Source organism: Pinus tabuliformis, chromosome 7, assembly GCF_031772625.1.
Source record: "Pinus tabuliformis cultivar Carrire ecotype Pingquan chromosome 7, CPIR1, whole genome shotgun sequence".
Classification (NCBI taxonomy): Eukaryota; Viridiplantae; Streptophyta; class Pinopsida; order Pinales; family Pinaceae; genus Pinus; species Pinus tabuliformis.
The window spans coordinates 715682705-715699629 of record NC_142293.1 but is presented as its reverse complement, the minus strand read 5'-3'; the positions used below and the strand labels follow the sequence as shown (position 1 = coordinate 715699629).

Below are 16925 nucleotides of genomic sequence, written 5' to 3'. Positions count from 1 at the left end.
TGTCAACAATAAATTCTCCAATAGATAGTAGGTCATTCTTGATTTGTGTTATTCTCATGAAGTAGGATTGGCTAGACTCCCCTTTATCCATTTTGATATCCTTCAACTTGTTTTTGAGAAAGAGGATTTGATTTTCATTGTTCACTCTGCACATCCCAACCAACTTATCATATATTTCCTTAGAAGTTCACAAATCAAAAATATAGACACCCAAATGCTTTTGAATGGAGTCAATCAAAATTTTCTTTGCTTTGACTTCACATTTTCTATACTTTGTCTTAGCAGCGGCCGGTGCATTTGAAGGAGGCTCCACCACTTTTCCCTGCACGTAGTCCAGTACTTCATGCTCCTCCAAAGTCAAGTCCAAAGTCATCTTCCATGCATTATAGTTAGATTTATCATTGAGCCTGTCCTCAGTCTTGAAATAAAATGTAGAGGTCATTGAGACTTGTCCAATAATCTTTGTCCAACAGATCTCTTAGTGATTGCTTTTCTCTCTTGCTTGGGCTTTGTCTTCACCTGAGCTCTAATACCATGTTAATTTTAGATAACAATGGTATGTTCTATGGTTGCAACAATTACTTCAATGTCCTTTTATCGGCCCAATGACAATTTTCAATTAATTTCCAATAGCAATTACATAAACCATTAATCACATTGACAGTAATTGTAGATAGAACATAAACAATAAAGGCAGAAGACAAGCCAAGACAAAGAGAACACTAGAATTTGGCGAATGCCAGGGAAAAACCCCAAGATGGGGTAAACCCTTTTGGTCAATTCTTCTTATTATTATATCAAATGTTCAGCAGAGAGAGAGAGTACAATAAAGTCAAAATTGACTTGCCAAATCACTGTCCAAAACAGCCCTGTCAAATCTACAATTCTGCCCTCAGTCAACAGCAGTCAAATCAGCCCTAACCAGAAAGTCAACAATAGTCAAAGTCTGGTCAAACTTCTCCAAAAGAGCTTGATCAAAGGAGAGAGAAACTTGGCCTCTCTTGCTGGTCAAAGTCAGCCCAAAACAGTCAATAAATCAGCAGTCAAACTCAGTCAACCTAAAGTCTACCCTACAGTCAAACAGGCATGCAGTCAACGCAGGTCAAACAGCCCAAAAAATCTTGATTTCTTTGCCAATAAATGCAGCCTGCTGAAACAGAGATTCTCGCACAAAAATCGCACTCAAATGAGGTCAAACAGCCCTTGGTCAACGTTGGTCAAACCCTGCAACAGATCTGAAATTCGTCCTCCTTTCTGCCACACATGTGAGAAGATCAGCTGCCCAATGAGGTGTACGAACCAATCAGATGATGAGAGAAGAATATGTGAGTTGATGAGGTGCCAAATGAGGTTTGAGGTCATCCTTATTTATACAAGTCGTTGAGAGTCAAGAGACATGTCGCTTGGGCTTCATGAACCTACATGATGGTATCGCTGACATTGACAATTTACACGTGTGGGGTTCACTTCAAAAACACATTTCTCCTTGTCCGATTTGGGTGATCTTCAGGTCGATTTTGGTCCTCTCAAAAAGAGGAATTCAATGCAATAATTATCTCCATCAAATGAGCTGTCCAAAGTGGAATTTGGCCCTAGATTTCCAATTTTAACAAATACATTACCATAGCTCCATGCTTCCGAAACTTCCATCAATGCCTTACACTGCATTGTTTCATGGGCTCAACTCCCCATCACTTCATCTCCTTAACTCCCAATCACCTCATAGGCTCCACTCTCCACTGTCTCATAACCTCAACTCTCCTCATCTGAATGAACTGCTGCTCGCCTGCTCATTTTATAAACTCATTTTTAGGTTGGTTAAGTCTATCTTGACCACAGGCTCTCATCTATACAGAAATGCAGGGAAGGGGTGTTAGCATTCATCCCAGTTTTGAATGACACAGTGAGTTTGTGGTGATTGTTTTAGGTTTCTTTTTCAGTTAATAAGGAAAACAGATGTGATTTGAGGCTGCTGATTCTTATTATACCTGCTGTTACAATTTCCAGTTAGCGATGTGCTTGAACTTGGTAGATCTAGCATAGCCACATCGGTTTTAAGAGTTGTTTAAGTTTTTAGCTATCTAGGGTTTTAGTTTGCAGGTCTGATTACCATAAATTGAAATTTTAACCAAACATGCCCACTATTTCATAGCACATCTAACATGTCAATTAAAATTGGAATTACCAAAGCTCATTTCACAGCATTGGCATTCGATTTTTAGTCATTTTATTGTTTGTAGCAGTTTTGAGAGTTTTAGTTTGCAGGTCCAGTTACCATGAATTGAAATTTTAACAAGTATACCTACCATTTCACAGCACAACCAACATGTTAATTAAAAATAGAATTACAGTAACTCACTTCAACTGCATTGGCATTTTCTCTTTAATCATTTTCTTGTTTCTTTGGACTTTTCTCACCGGTCAACAAAGTTTTTTCATAATCTACAGTTGCACCATCATACTTGTTTCGTTCTTAGACAATCAAGGCTAGAAATTGTAATCTAGTCCTATACTTTTTTGTTTCAACTTTTACTTCGCTAATGCTCTGTGTGTTTAGGCATTTCTTTGTCATCCATTTTGCTGAAAATTGTTAAAATCGTGCATTCTTGGTCCTTAAAGTATTTCCAGATTACTTCAACGCCTTGTAACATGTTGTACTACTAATAAATTTAATCAGCACATTACCAAAATAAAAAGACACCAGTATTCTTTATTCAAATTTGTAATCTCTAGGAAGTAAGTTAATAACACATATTTCTTTGTTTTTGGTGCTTCTATGAAATGTGCTCAAGTCATTGCACAATCGATAGGGCTATATTAACACCGTTCACTAGCTAGTATATTAATACAGTTCAAATGGGGGAAGGTTTATGTAACAGAAGAGACCCAACTAGGACAAAATACAGGAGCCTTATCAGAAAAGGATTCAGCTAGTATTACAAGATTAAAGGTGTATAAAAGGATTAATATGTCCTTTATAGAGAATGGACTGATCATAGCTGAATGCCACCTTACAAAACTGCAAAGGAACATTTAACACTTACAACATTTATATTATATCTTCAAGTCAGTTACATAGAATATTGTTACTGACCTTTGAACCAAGTGCTAGAAAAGAACATTCATAGAGAGTACAACAGCAACAAAGAGCACACAATTTCGTATGATACAATAGTGATATACACCTGATAAACATGACTAAATATATAACATGAAAGTGTTAATCAATTCCTCCCTGCTCAAGATAAAATCTTCCCCGATTTTACTTTAGATCGAGAAACTGCTGCTTAAAAGTGGACTGGGATATCCACTTCACTTGTGAAGGAAACCTCACTATTTTGCTGACCACGTATGTGGTTGTCTACTTGTAGCTGGCAGTTCTTACCAAAGGGTCTATTAATGTGCAGCAGAGGCTGGAAATCTAGAAAGATTTATTTTGGGTGTACATCTTGCACTCTCTCCTCTAAATTTGGTGGCTCATAGATTTTTTAGGTCGTTGAGACTAACTACATGATGAATGACTGGATGGGCTAGAAGGTCAAGATGAACAGGCATTTGGTCCAATGGCTTGCAAAAATGGGGTGACGACAATATCGAATGGGTTTGAATCGTGGTATTGTTGGGTTTTAAATCTGTTTATCTGTAGTAAGCATTGTCCCCCACCCAAAGTTGACACTAAATCCTATTTTTATTTTTTAGAGTTTTATATTTTGCTAGAGAATCAAAGGAGTATTAACTAGGCCTACATGTGTGCTAAATGTTGTACAAAAGTAATGAAATTATCCTGTTCCTTTAGCTCATGGGAGGTGGAAAGAGCAGAAGGGTGACTGAGAAGCTCATATAGGACCAAGGGGTTGAATAGCAAACCTTGGAAGGTGAATAATCCATAGAGCCATGCAACTACCTATTGTAGTTGTGCTAAACGATGTGGACATATCTGTCCCACTGCTTAATCGAATGACAGTTTACCTGTAGTTCATGTTCCAAGATCCTATTCTCACAAGCTCACACTGAAAAGCACTCCAACTAGAGCAAACTAGCTATCATATTACATGGATCTACACAGCTTCTCACAAGCTCACACTGCAAAGCACTCTAACTAGAACACACTAGCTATCACATCTACCCCAGTATCATGTTCAGCAATGCACCTCCTTCCCTTTTATAGAATAAGAAAAAGGGAGATTTACAAATGAACGTTAAAAGCCTAGCCTCTAGAGTGGAGTGCTCCACCTTGACAAGGTCAAACCCTAAACCTAAGAGAATGCACCTCATATGAAGAGTAACCACCTGTAATTAATGTTCCTCGTGTGTAGGAGAATCTCCCTAAATAGTGCACCCATCACATGCTAAGAATAGATAGATACATGTCAACTAGTGCCAAGAACACTCCACGGAACTAAGTACTCAAGTACTAAGCCCCACTTGCTGAGAATAGGTAAGCACATGCCAAGCACACTCCTCCACATGCCTAGCATGCTTCTATTTGCAACTACTCAAGTAGTGCACCGCACGTGCCAAGAATAAGTAGGCACATGCCAAGCACACTTCTCTACATGCCTAGCAAGCTTCTCTATGCTAACAATGAAGTAGTGCACCCTCATAGTCCAATGTAACCCTAAGTGCCAAAAAACATTTGAAGAGACCAATAAGATAAACTCGCCCTCATTAAGACTTTATCCCACGCATGTGCCCTCTCTCCAACACAAGCTAAACACTCTCTTGCAAACTCACTGCAGTAGATGGAGAATTGGTTCCAAGCAACAAGTTAACAACTGAACTAAAAATTGTTGATGTCAATTTGCATGGCCAACAACAGCCACTTAATTTTCTTGTCTCCATCATACCCCTTTTGTATCTAATTGCACATGAAAAACGAGAGCACATTTAGTACCTTACTGGTTTTCTCTTCAATATGGTCTATGAATATATCATATCCCAACAACATTTGCACGTATCACCTTTGCATAACATCCAATGTCTTTAATATATCATATCCCAACAACATTTGCACATATCACCTTTGCATAACATCCAATGTCTTTACATTCATTATACAGTAGAGGCTCCTACGATTTGTTGTAATGAATTCTTTTGTTGCAATGTGTTTCAAATGAACACTTCACCCATCATCAAGGAGTAGTGAAAAATAAGAGAGGTGTTGCAAATGAGTGAGTGGTGTTCATATAAGTAGAGATAATGGAGTATATGATATAAAACTAAAAATTCAAACTATATAATACTGCACTCTCGTGACTTTTCTAGACAATTGACAGGCTCCTAGAAAAGTAGTCACCACTTTTTAACAATATGTATGAAAATTCCTTATCATAAATATATTAGCTCCTTTGTCCATCACTAAACTTGTTACCGTTCTAAATAATTATTTTCTCATTTCTCATCATGCATGAAAGTGACCACAACCTCATATTGCTAACATCCATAACAATCACAAAAGAACTATATGATATGGAACTATCAAAATCCATGGGGCTGGGAGTACCTCTTTCAATGAATGTTTTGTCATGCTCTTTTACTCTGTATAAAGGGCCAAGGCATTTTCCTTAACAAGATCGTTCAATTTTAATTTTTTTTAGTAAAAGGCAATACATTATGATAAAGTTGTAGGGTAAGAGGCTAGTCCCGATTCCCAAACTGGATTGAGGTTTTGCGGAGTTTGTTGTCTTATGGGCCATTTCACGACAATGACTTCTTTTCATCCACTTGAACGCTGTCCTTCGCCAAAACGTTAACCACGCTTTATCCTTCTATCAATACAAATGTATAGTTATTCAAATTGACACATAATTTGTGCTCATGTAGTAATTTCGAAGCTAGGTCTACGACAGATAATGTGTTTGGGCCAATCTTCTGAGCATATGGAAATCGTGCAAATGTGGCCATGAAATTCCTCAAAGACGGAAGATTTAATCCATAGAGGCTTTAAAAAAAATAGAATGGCTTCAAATCTTGTCACTTGGTGCTTGGAGCAAAATCTATGAGGAAAGTTTGATTTGTTCCCATGACTTTCCTTGAGGTTATACAAAACAATTTGGGAGAATTGTCCTCCAACAAGCCCATCTAAACCTTCCCCTGAAGAAATTCAGAACTGATTATTAATTATGATTTTATTCGACAGTGTATTTATATTTGTATTCTCAACTTCCCATCCTTATTGAGTGCTCCATGTGGGCTTCCACTCTGCACCATGAACTCCATTTTACTATCACAAAGTTGCTTTACATTTTCTCTTAAATTTTTAGGTACCGTTAAGGTGGAATTGCTATTTACTTATTCCTCCTCCAATCTCAGTGGGATGGGCAGTCGGAATGTTCTAAGAATCGATAGAATAAAGAAAAATCACGTATAAATCTACTAAAACAATGTTTATCTTCTGGGATGGCAAACTTGTACCTTGAATCAGCCTCGAACAAGCATAAAAAAGTTAATATCCAATCGTTCGGAGCCCTTCATAGTTTGCGGAATCCATTCCCAAAGCTAGCCCACAACTAAGTCTCACACCCTAGCCACCAGCAATTTGCTATGGGGTTCCAAACAATCAAGAAGTTAGGTGCTTTACAGCCAGGGTGGTGCTTTACAGCCAGGGTGGGGGAGAGATGTCAGTGTAACATACTTGGCTAATCAGTTAAAAAAAAAAAAAACTATTAGTTGAATCTTTTATAGAGATAAAAAAATGTCACACATGTTTTTTCTTCTTACAAATTCAATCATTGACTTTAATGATTGAATGGAAGAGGGCAGATGGCCTAAGATTGTCTTTAATGACATATTGTGCAAAAGTAAAAAGACTTGGATGCAGCAAAATAACAAATGGTTTAGTAAATGGGGTATTTGCTTGAACGCATGTCCCATAAACAGTAAAGAGATAAAAGTCCTTGTTATGGATAAGTTTCACAAGCGTACTTGGGATAAGGAGCTACAGAGAAAGAAAAAGTACTATATTGAAGTGTTTAATCCCACTCATAGTCATCAACAAAAAGCGTACATAGAGGCCAATATTTCTTGGAGAGCCAAAATTCTTATTGCTCAGTTAAGGACTAATTCTCATCAACTCCGTTGTAAAACAGGGCGCTAGAAAAGGCCAAAAGAAGCGTGGGAAGAAAGAGTATGTATTTTTTGTTCTTTCAGGAAAGTGGAAACAGAAAAGCATTTCATTTTAGAATGTGAGGCCTTCAAAAACAACAGGGAAAGTTATGCAAATACTCTGGCAGCTAGCTCTTGGGATAATCTATTTAGCGAGGGGTTTGTCGAGAAGCTAAGAGCGTTTATTGTGAGGCTTCATAGGAAAAGGGCCAAATACATCAATCAAATGAAGAAACAATCCATCCCATAGACTATTTTAGCCTCGTCAACGTTAGAATAATTTTCGTTCTTTCTTTTTTGTTTTTTTCCTAACAACTCATTTTTCGAGTCCCTATCAACTTGATGAAAAGGAACCAGGGATTAAGATGGATGTTAGTAACTTGATAGACTTCATTTTACAATCCTCAATCGCTGGTCTTTCTTTCTTTTTTGTTTTTTTCCTAACAACTCATTTTTCGAGTCCCTATCAACTTGATGAAAAGGAACCGGGGATTAAGATGGATGTTAGTAACTTGATAGACTTCATTTTACAATCCTCAATCGCTGGTTAATATGCATCCTTAATTGAGTTAATATACTTCATTTTACAATGCTAAATCGCTGGTTAATATTCGTCCTTAATTCCATTCTGTACACACTTCATTCTGTGACAATGTTTCTCGAAAACTCGAAGTACATGGACCTTCTGATGCTTTACTCGAATAGTTATTTCCAAAAGATTCCCAAGGTTTCAAGCCCCTTCATACTCGTAAAAAGTATAAACTATCAGAATCAAGACTAGTTGGGTTCGTTGACTGTTACACCATTGTGCCGTTCTAACAATTTAAACTGGTCTGTGGAACATATCAATAATATGGAAGAACGAAGGAAATGAAAGGAAACGAATACCTGACCAATGAAGTAAGTGGGGTGAGAAAGTTTTCCAGCACAGGCAGCCTGGTTGGCCCCCTTCCCTCCCGCGAGTGTCTGACCTCCCCTCGCAGCGATCGTCTCGCCTTCCTTGGGAACCCTGTCAATTTCAACATATATGTCTGCATTGGCAGATCCCACTACCACCACAGGGAGATCCGTAGCCCTCATCGAATTCGACATCCTGAATTCCGAATTCTCAGATACAACTAACGACTATCGGAGGAATGAAAACGAAAGAACAACACTGTTTAATAGAGACGGACGCCTGTTAATCACGTGATCCGCGTAGGAGTGCCGCAATAGTGATGTGGGCAGACAAGATAAACTATAATCCATTGGATATCTTTACTTCCCATGTGGAGCCAACTCCATTTCACGATACTCCACAGGATAAATTTCCTTCAGTGTGGGGTCAACTACTTTCACAAACGTATAGCTTTATAACTTAATGCAAATTATGGGCCATAGAGTGATTCCCTGGTTTTGGAACATTGGGGTATTTTTAGATGGTATCATTGCAGTGGTACGTTTACATGGGACAGCACATCATATATTTAATTACAAATTTCAGATATCCTAAATTCAATTATCCAAATAGGCATATAGAGGTTAGATAGATGGTGAGTATGCGAATATAAGAAGGTATTTTTATTAATTATGTCGCTGATTGTGAGGAGGTTAGGTTTTAGGTATTAAGAGTGGTGGTGGTAATATTGATAAATGGAGGTGGTCTAATTGTTATTTCAGAGGAGGAGGTTGTCTTTAAGGCCAGTGTAGATTTATCTTAAACCCATATTCATCAAGGGTCAAGAGGGGTCGAATTTCTTGAGGTGTAAACCTCTTTTAAAATGAAAATTTTGAGAAAAGATTTGCACATACACACTGTCTCAATTTCACATTTAGCATGGAAGGAATTACACATCTTCTTCATTTGAGCAACACAACTATACAGACACACAACACACACACACACATCTTATAACAACTTCATGCCAAGTAGGGAAGGAATCAACATCTCCTTCATTTTGAGCAACACACCATAACTTAAACTTGCGATTACAACAAAATTTTACTAGATTTCGAACAAAATTGACAAAAAAAATATAGTTTTCATTATAATTGTACCCTTTGTCTCCTATATATTTACTAGGGAGACCTAGTCTTAGGATCATATCATCTTGTCTTATACACTATATTCATTGGAAAAAGAGGTTTCCCCTTGAAGTGGATTGTAATTATTAGCTTCCTATCATTTTTTAGGCACATAGTTCATAATATTTGGTATCATAGCATACAAACCTATGGTTTTGCTACATCAAACAAGTTATTGTACCATTTTTGCTATAAATGTTTTTGGGAAAATTCATATAGTGAAATTTTGGGATAATTGAGAAGAGGTCTCGAAGTACATCAAGTAAAATTTGTATATTCTAGTTAGCTATATTTTCGAAGATATACCTATAGAATTTTATAGAATTTTTCTACAAATCAGCTAGCTCTAATACCATGTAGAACTTTTTCTACAAATCAGCTAGCTCTAATACCATGTAGAAATTTCCCACTCAACCTGGTAATGCAATGTACTAAAGCAAAACACTTGATCTACTTCTACAAACAATTTAGCGGAAGCTTAATCAACCATGAGCAACATCAATAAGAACAAATATAACTGATACATAACACAGAAGAATTTACCCGGGGAAAGCACCTGCCTAAAACCCCATCTCTGTATTATCATACAAGTGGAAATATAGTCCATATTACACAAAGCCTTAGCTCAGAAGCTATCCATCTCTCAGTACAATCCCTCTACTGCTCATAGACAGTCAAAGGCTTCTCAAAAACCTTCTCCGATGCCCTCCAAGCCTCCTATTTCTATGCACAGTTTTTCCTGGGTCCTCCAGCTGCAACCTTTGTGATTCTCACCTCACACACAACACTGACCTCTGAAATAACTGCACAAACCTGAAGGAGATAAATCCTCATCATGGATGAGCTTCCTTTATAGGAAAAATATTCATCCAATTGATAGTACATTGTCCCTTCTCTGATCTCAACTGGGTCTCTGTCTGAACTGACATGCATGAGTTATTTAAGCCATAATATTCAGTTATCTGAAAATACCAGTTGTTACATGCATGCAAGCATTAACAAACTGAATCTCATTAATTTAACAACTTGTTAAATTAATCTAACTGGACTTGACTCAGTTAACTGAACCAACTAATTACAACTCATCCTCATCTCTTTGACTGATGGATAAATTCATCAATTAATAGATAAATTGTTGTATGTCCTCACATAGACTTCAAGTTTGTTTTTCCTTAACTAATTAACTCATGGAGATTAATTAATTAATATTTTAAACTGTTTGTAAGACCAAATTCGTTTTTACTTCCTATAGTTAGACCAGGGACTGCTAAAAATAGGAAGGGACCCATAAATGCTATTTTTAGAACTTTCTATTTTTAGCAGTTTCACCTCTCACCCAAGGTGGCCAATGACCTCCCTGGCCAAACTGTTATTTTTAGACATGCTATTTTTAGGACTTCTATTTTTAGCACATTCTAAATTTAGCATTTCTTGTTGCACATTTTTCAACAATACCATAATATGGAAGTTAGGATTTGTGAATGGCCTTGAAACCCATTTTAAATGAGTCATCTTGGATATACATATTCTGGGAAACCATGAAATTTTTAACATAGAGAGAAGATATATTGGGGTATCTTTGGTAGAAAATTTAGATTTTGGTTCATTACAATTTTGGAGACATGCCCTCTGGAAGTTAAAGTTTGTGAATAGTCTTGAAATCAGTTTCAAATGAGTGATCTTCGAATTTTTACTATAACTTTCTCCCAAAAAAAATTAGATAATGAAATTTATATTGATATAAGAAGACATACTAAGGCATCTCAAATAAAAATTTCAAAATCATATTTAAAAAATTATACACATAGCATGTTATACAAGTTTGTTTTTGGGAAGAGGCAAAAAATCAAAAAGTTTTGGGAAAGCTCCCATAGCTTTCACTCGAAAAACCAAATTTTGGTCAAACCTATATAATTACTAAGAGGACATATCAAAGTATTATGGTACAAAATTTTAGATTTAGAAGGGCTCAAATTTCAAAGAAAAACCAAGTCAAAGGTTAGTCATCTAAATATAGTCATCTAAATAATCTACAAATTAGGGTTTTGAAAGGTGTATAACCTACAATGGGCATAACTTTTGATTGGAAGATCTATTTATAGTGATTCAAAATTTGTGGTAAAGAGGAAAAAGAGGAGTATTCTTATTTACACATGTGGTTCCTAAGTGTTCTTCAAAAGTTACTTCATCACTTAAACCTCCAACCTTTAGGAAGCTCATCCATGACTCATGAAGAAATAGAAGATGTTCAATATCAAGTATCCAAGTTGGAAAGTTGGCTATCACAAGTGCAAGGATTAGTAAAGTATGGAACAAAAGATTGAGGGAAACAAGGAAGAAATACAATCTCTCAAGAACGAAATACAAAAATTCATGAATTGCATAAAAAAGATTCCATCGATGGTTAATATTCATCCTTAATTTCATTGTGTCCATACCTCAATCTGTGACAATGTTTCTCGAAATTACATTGACATTCGATTGCCTTACTCAAGTAGTTATTCCCAAATAATTCCCAAGGTTTTAATCCCCTTCATACTCATAAAAGGTATAAACTATCAGAATGAAGACTAGTTGGATCCATTGACAGTCGCTCCATTGTGTCGTTCTAACAATTTAAATTGGTTTGTGGCATATATTAACAAGTTTCAGAGGCAATGGTAGTCCCTGCCGGCCATGTTAAAGGAGAAACCTTGCCGTTAAATTTGTGTGATATGGGTATATTCTTAAATTAGATTTAGAGTGTATTTTTTTGCCATCATAATATTTAAATCCATGTGGCAAGAAGAACTAAATTTCAAATTAAATCAAATTCAGAGTGAGATAACAAAACCAACCGGGTATCAATTTTATTGTTTTCAAAATTATCGTTATCGTTCTAAAGTTAACAAGGGAATTCTGAAAATACAAGAGTTTCCCATACAACCGATGACACATCATTGCCATTGGAGAAGGATGAGTAGATCCACATCTGCGAAGCTCTAACTAGACACTTTGAGTACATACTGCCCCAGGTGTTGCTTTTAACATGGATTAAAGCACACAAATACTGACAATTTTTCTCTATGTGAATACCCCAAGAGAGAATATGTATTTAGTGGATGTCATTTCACATGTTTGCCATATTCTATTTCAGTAGATGATTGCAATAATCGAGAGAAAATTTCTTCTTTCCACCCATGAATATTTTATATTTTATTGTGTGTTTGTTTGTTTTTTTTTTTTTAATTCCAAGAATATTGATACATTAAAATAATTCACAAAATTTGATTCAATGATGATGAAGATTAAATTCCATGTTAATCAGTTAATCGTTGAAACAAATTCAGACTTAGATAATAGAACCAACCTGATATCAACTTTAGTTCTTTTAAAATCTATTGTTATCATTTTGCCACAACTTTGAAAAGAAAAAACAATCAGATTCAGTGTATGAGACATCATCGCGATTGGAGAAGGACTAGTAGATCCACCTCTTCAAAGCTTCAAGTAGACAATATGATTTGCACAATGCGCTCGCAGCTCTTTTTCATAGGGACCAGAGCACAGAGAGAAGCGATGTTTCCTTTTGCAAGTAATCTTTCATGTCACTTCACATATTTGTGTTGGAATTTCTAAGTCTGACACATTAGAAACCCTCCGTGCACTTTATCTGATTTATTCCTACCTACTTGTTATTTTACTTAACAAGTTATTTATAATGTAAATATTGAAAATAAACACTAGTGCATGCTTAACATATTATAGATCAACAACTAAAGGAAACAGAAACAATCACACCATATGACACCATTATTTTTGGACCAATGTCCCCGAAAAAACCCAATGTGGGAAAACTAGTGTAGCTATCTGAAGGTTTTCTTATTAAGCAATATCATAGTACAATATAGGCGCCGAAACTGGCCTACCCAATAGAGAATTTCCTTGGCAGTAATACCTCTCAGTTTCTGACAAATCTCTTGGTTGAAACCCTGGATAATCCTTCTGGTAGCTCCTCAACACCAATCTGCCCTAGAAACCCAAGTGTTAGCCTCTCTCTGGACTGCGTCAACCCTTCTCTACCCAACATTGGCCCTACGTCACCCCGGATGGGTCTGCGTCAGCCTTAGGAGGCCCTGTGTCAGCCCTCTAGCCCTCTGCGTCAGCAACGCTGGCCTCTCTGAGGCTCTGCGCAGCTCCCGGCTACCTCTGCGTGGCCCTGTGTGAGCCCTAGCTGGCTCTACGTCACTCTCCCCAGCTACTGCGTTGCTCTCTCGACACTATCTCTACCTCTTTGTCTCTCTATACTCAATGCCCCTCAGCTGCAACTCCCGATCACTAATTCTATCTCTCTTAGCGAACCCCACTCTAGAGAATAGAATGACTAATCACTCTGGTGTGTTCTCCAAGTGACCCTCAAGCCTCCTCTTATACTTTTCCTGTTGACATATCAACAACAAAGATTAAGTCCCTAATCAACGGCTAAGATTAGATCTTACTTAATCCATGTCTTGTGGACCATTATAACATAGTTTCATATTAATTCCCATTAATATTTTATTTTCCCTAAGTTTAGACTTAGGGACTCCATTAAAAATATTAATTATTTTAATATCTCTTGAACTGTTTAGAATCCACCCAAACCCTTTCTGGGTATTGGAGATCTCATGTGCCCCAACCTCTCCACCAAATTTCGAGGCTAGAGCACATTCGATGCTACCCCAAATCAACACTCCCTCTTAGCGAGGACTGTGTTCTAGCAATACTCCTCACTGGGTATTACTCTAATCATCCGGCATCAGCACTTGTGCTGATGCTAGGCCTTCTTGCCCAACATCCTCTGAATTGCTACATCTTGTACTGCTGCCCATGGTTCTGCCACTGCCACTGCTGCATCTGTACGACAGCTCCCTCTGCATCTGTGTTGATGCTGGTCCTTTCTCCCAGCACTACACCTTTTCTCATCATGCTGCATCATGTTGCCCACTGCTGCACTGCAACTCAGTTACTGACAAGTAAGTAACTGATCTCCCAATCTAACCTCCCTATTAGGCTAGAGACACCCACTGATGTTGAAGCTCCCTCTGCCGCTGACAAGTGCTCCCTCTCTGACCTATGTGTTGCTGCAACAACTCCCTGCATCTCGCACCATTGCACACCTCTCTTTTCCATCCTGCATTGGTGCAACACTCTTGTGCCTCTTGCACTACTGTAGCCTGCTAGCCTCGCATTGTCTCGGGACTCCTGCACTGTAGCTCTCTCTGCCGCTCCATCCGCATCCATCTCTACCCACATCATCTAGTCTTACTACTCCTCTTCGGGGCTCCCGTAGCAAGGTCTAATCCAAGAGGCTGTGTACCTCGAGGATCCTACCCCTCATCGCCTATAGTCCTCCTGAATACAACTCGATGTCTCCCCACTTCCGCTCAAGTGTTGAGTGTGCACTCATGGCACAGTCATCGTCTGTCAAAACTTCCTTCTCTGCCTTTGCTGGCGCTGCCTTAGTCTTGGAAGACTCTCCCTTACTCTTCTTCCTTGGACAATGGGTCGCCTAATGACCCAATTCCCCACATTGGAAGCACTTGATCTTAGAGAGATCCTTCTTCTTCCACTTTTCCTGCTTTCCCTCAGATGCTAGGGCAACATCTTCCTCCTCCCGCTTGACTTTGATCCACTTGTTATTGCTACCCGTCTTTGATTGTCGTCTAATCTCTTCTTTGCGAAGAGGAGCCCACATCTCATCCCACGGTGGAAGTGTCCCTCTGCCCAATATACTTTGGACAAATACCTCCCAATCTTCTGAGACTGCATTCAGGGTCGTCCTCACCATCAATTCTTGATCCGGCGTGGCTTTTATAGCAGTCAACTGATCTCGAATCTCGTTCAGTCCTCCGAGGAAGGTGTCAATTGGTTCTCCCTTCTTCATCTAATACGACCTCAATTGATTCTCAAGTAACATTCTTCTCTACACAGAAGTATGCTGGTACAATTTCTTGAGGTCCTCCCACATCTCATATGTCGTTTCCTTCTCGGCAATGTGTGGTACTACATGGTCCTTGACCTCGTCAAGGATGATTCTCTTGGCCCTCGCCATTGCCTCCTTGTACTTGTCGTTATCATTGGGGTCGACTAGGATAGCTATAACCTTCAAGGCAAAGTTCTTAACACGATTTATGTAAAGTACGGATAAGATTTTGGCCTTCCAGACTGCGAACTTCGACGCTCCGTCCAGTCTATCCTGGTCTCTTACTCCGTGTAGTGCCATGATGCTCTTCTACTTTCCTCCTGGAAGTTTTATGTTCGACTCCTCTGAGTCTCTACTTCCCGCCTAGAAGTTCTCTTCTAAACTCCCTCTGAGTCCCAATTTCCCTCCTGGAAATCCTTCTGCCGCTGTCGAGATGCCCCCTACTCTGATCGTCTTGTGCAACCGCACCACTGATCTGGGTTCCTTGGCTAGAAACCCTCAGTAGCAACTCCCTCCTCTTGGCCTTGCTCTGTCAGGTACTGTTCTGACTACAGTACCTCACCAGCTCCACTCTGCAATATTCCCACAACCTTCTAAACCCCAACAACCTGAAGGTGAGAGCTCCTAGGCTCTGCGCAATCCCGGCACCAGCAACCCGACCTCCTCAGCCAACTGCGTCAGCCCTCCTAGCTTCTGCGTGGCTCTGCATGAGGCTCCCTTTGCCTTCCTTAGCCTCTGCGCTGCCTCTTCCCGGCTCACCCTTGATGACGCAAGCACTGCATCACCCTTCCATTATTGTTGCTCTGTTAGAAACAGCTTCTGTCACCTTGGGACAGTTGTTTTCTACTGCTATTGCTCCACTCAACTGATGTCCATAGTCCTCCTGTGATTTGCAATCACGTTCCGATACCATGTTGGAATTTCTAAGTTTGACACGTAGAAACCCTCCATGCACTTTATCTTATTTATTCTTACCTACTTGTTATTTTACTTAACAAGTTATTTACAATGTAAATACTGAAAATAAACACTAGTGCATGCTCAACATATTACAGATCAACAACTAAAGGAAACAGAAACAATCACACCATATGACACCATTATTTTTGGACCAATGTCCTCGGAAAAACCCAATGTGGGAAAACTAGTGCAGCTATCTGAGGGTTTTCTTATTAAGCAATATTAGAGTACAATCTGGGTGCCGAAACTGGCCTACCCAATAAAGAATTTCCTTGGCAGTAATAACTCTCAGTTTCTGACAAATCTCCTGGCTGAAACCCTGGATAATCCTTCTGGCAGCTCCTCAACACCAATCTGCCCTAGAAACCCCATCGTCAGCCTCTCTCTGGACTACGTCAGCCCCACTCTACCCAACGTTGGCCCTGCGTCACCCCGGATGGTCTGCGTCAGTGTTAGGAGGCCCTGTGTCAACCCTCTGGCCCTCTGTGTCAGCAACACTGGCGTCTCTGAGGCTCTGTGCAGTTCCTAACTGCCTCTGTGTGGCCCTTGGATGGCTTTGCGTCACTCTCCCCGGCTACTGTGCTTCTCTCTCGACATTATATCTGCCTCTCTGTCTCTCTGTACTCAATGCCCCTCAGCTACAACTCTCGATCACTAATTCTATCTCTCTTAGAGAATAGAATGATTGATCACACTGGTGTGTTCTCCAAGTGACCCTCAAGCCTCCTCTTATACTTTTCCTGTTGACATATCAATGGTCGAGATTAAGTGCATAATCAACGGCTAAGATTAGATCTGGCTTGATCCATGTCTTTTGGACCATTCCAACACAGTTTCATATTAATTCCCATTA

At 38.9% G+C, this 16925-nt stretch overlaps 1 protein-coding gene across 2 annotated transcripts in view; it reads right to left on the bottom strand.

Moving 5' to 3' along the window:
- The window catches only part of LOC149249527 (ribokinase-like), a 92640-nt gene extending 84245 nt beyond the window's left edge, over positions 1 to 8395 (bottom strand). The window contains exon 1 of one of the 2 annotated variants that reach the window (XM_089458736.1): positions 7993 to 8395. In XM_089458736.1, coding sequence (XP_089314862.1) covers positions 7993 to 8196 — 204 coding nt within the window. In that variant the 5' untranslated portion in view covers positions 8197 to 8395. The remainder of the gene's footprint in view (positions 1 to 7992) is intronic. The other variant, XM_089458735.1, reaches the window with a different exon arrangement.
- Between the last annotated feature and the right edge of the window lie 8530 nt (positions 8396 to 16925).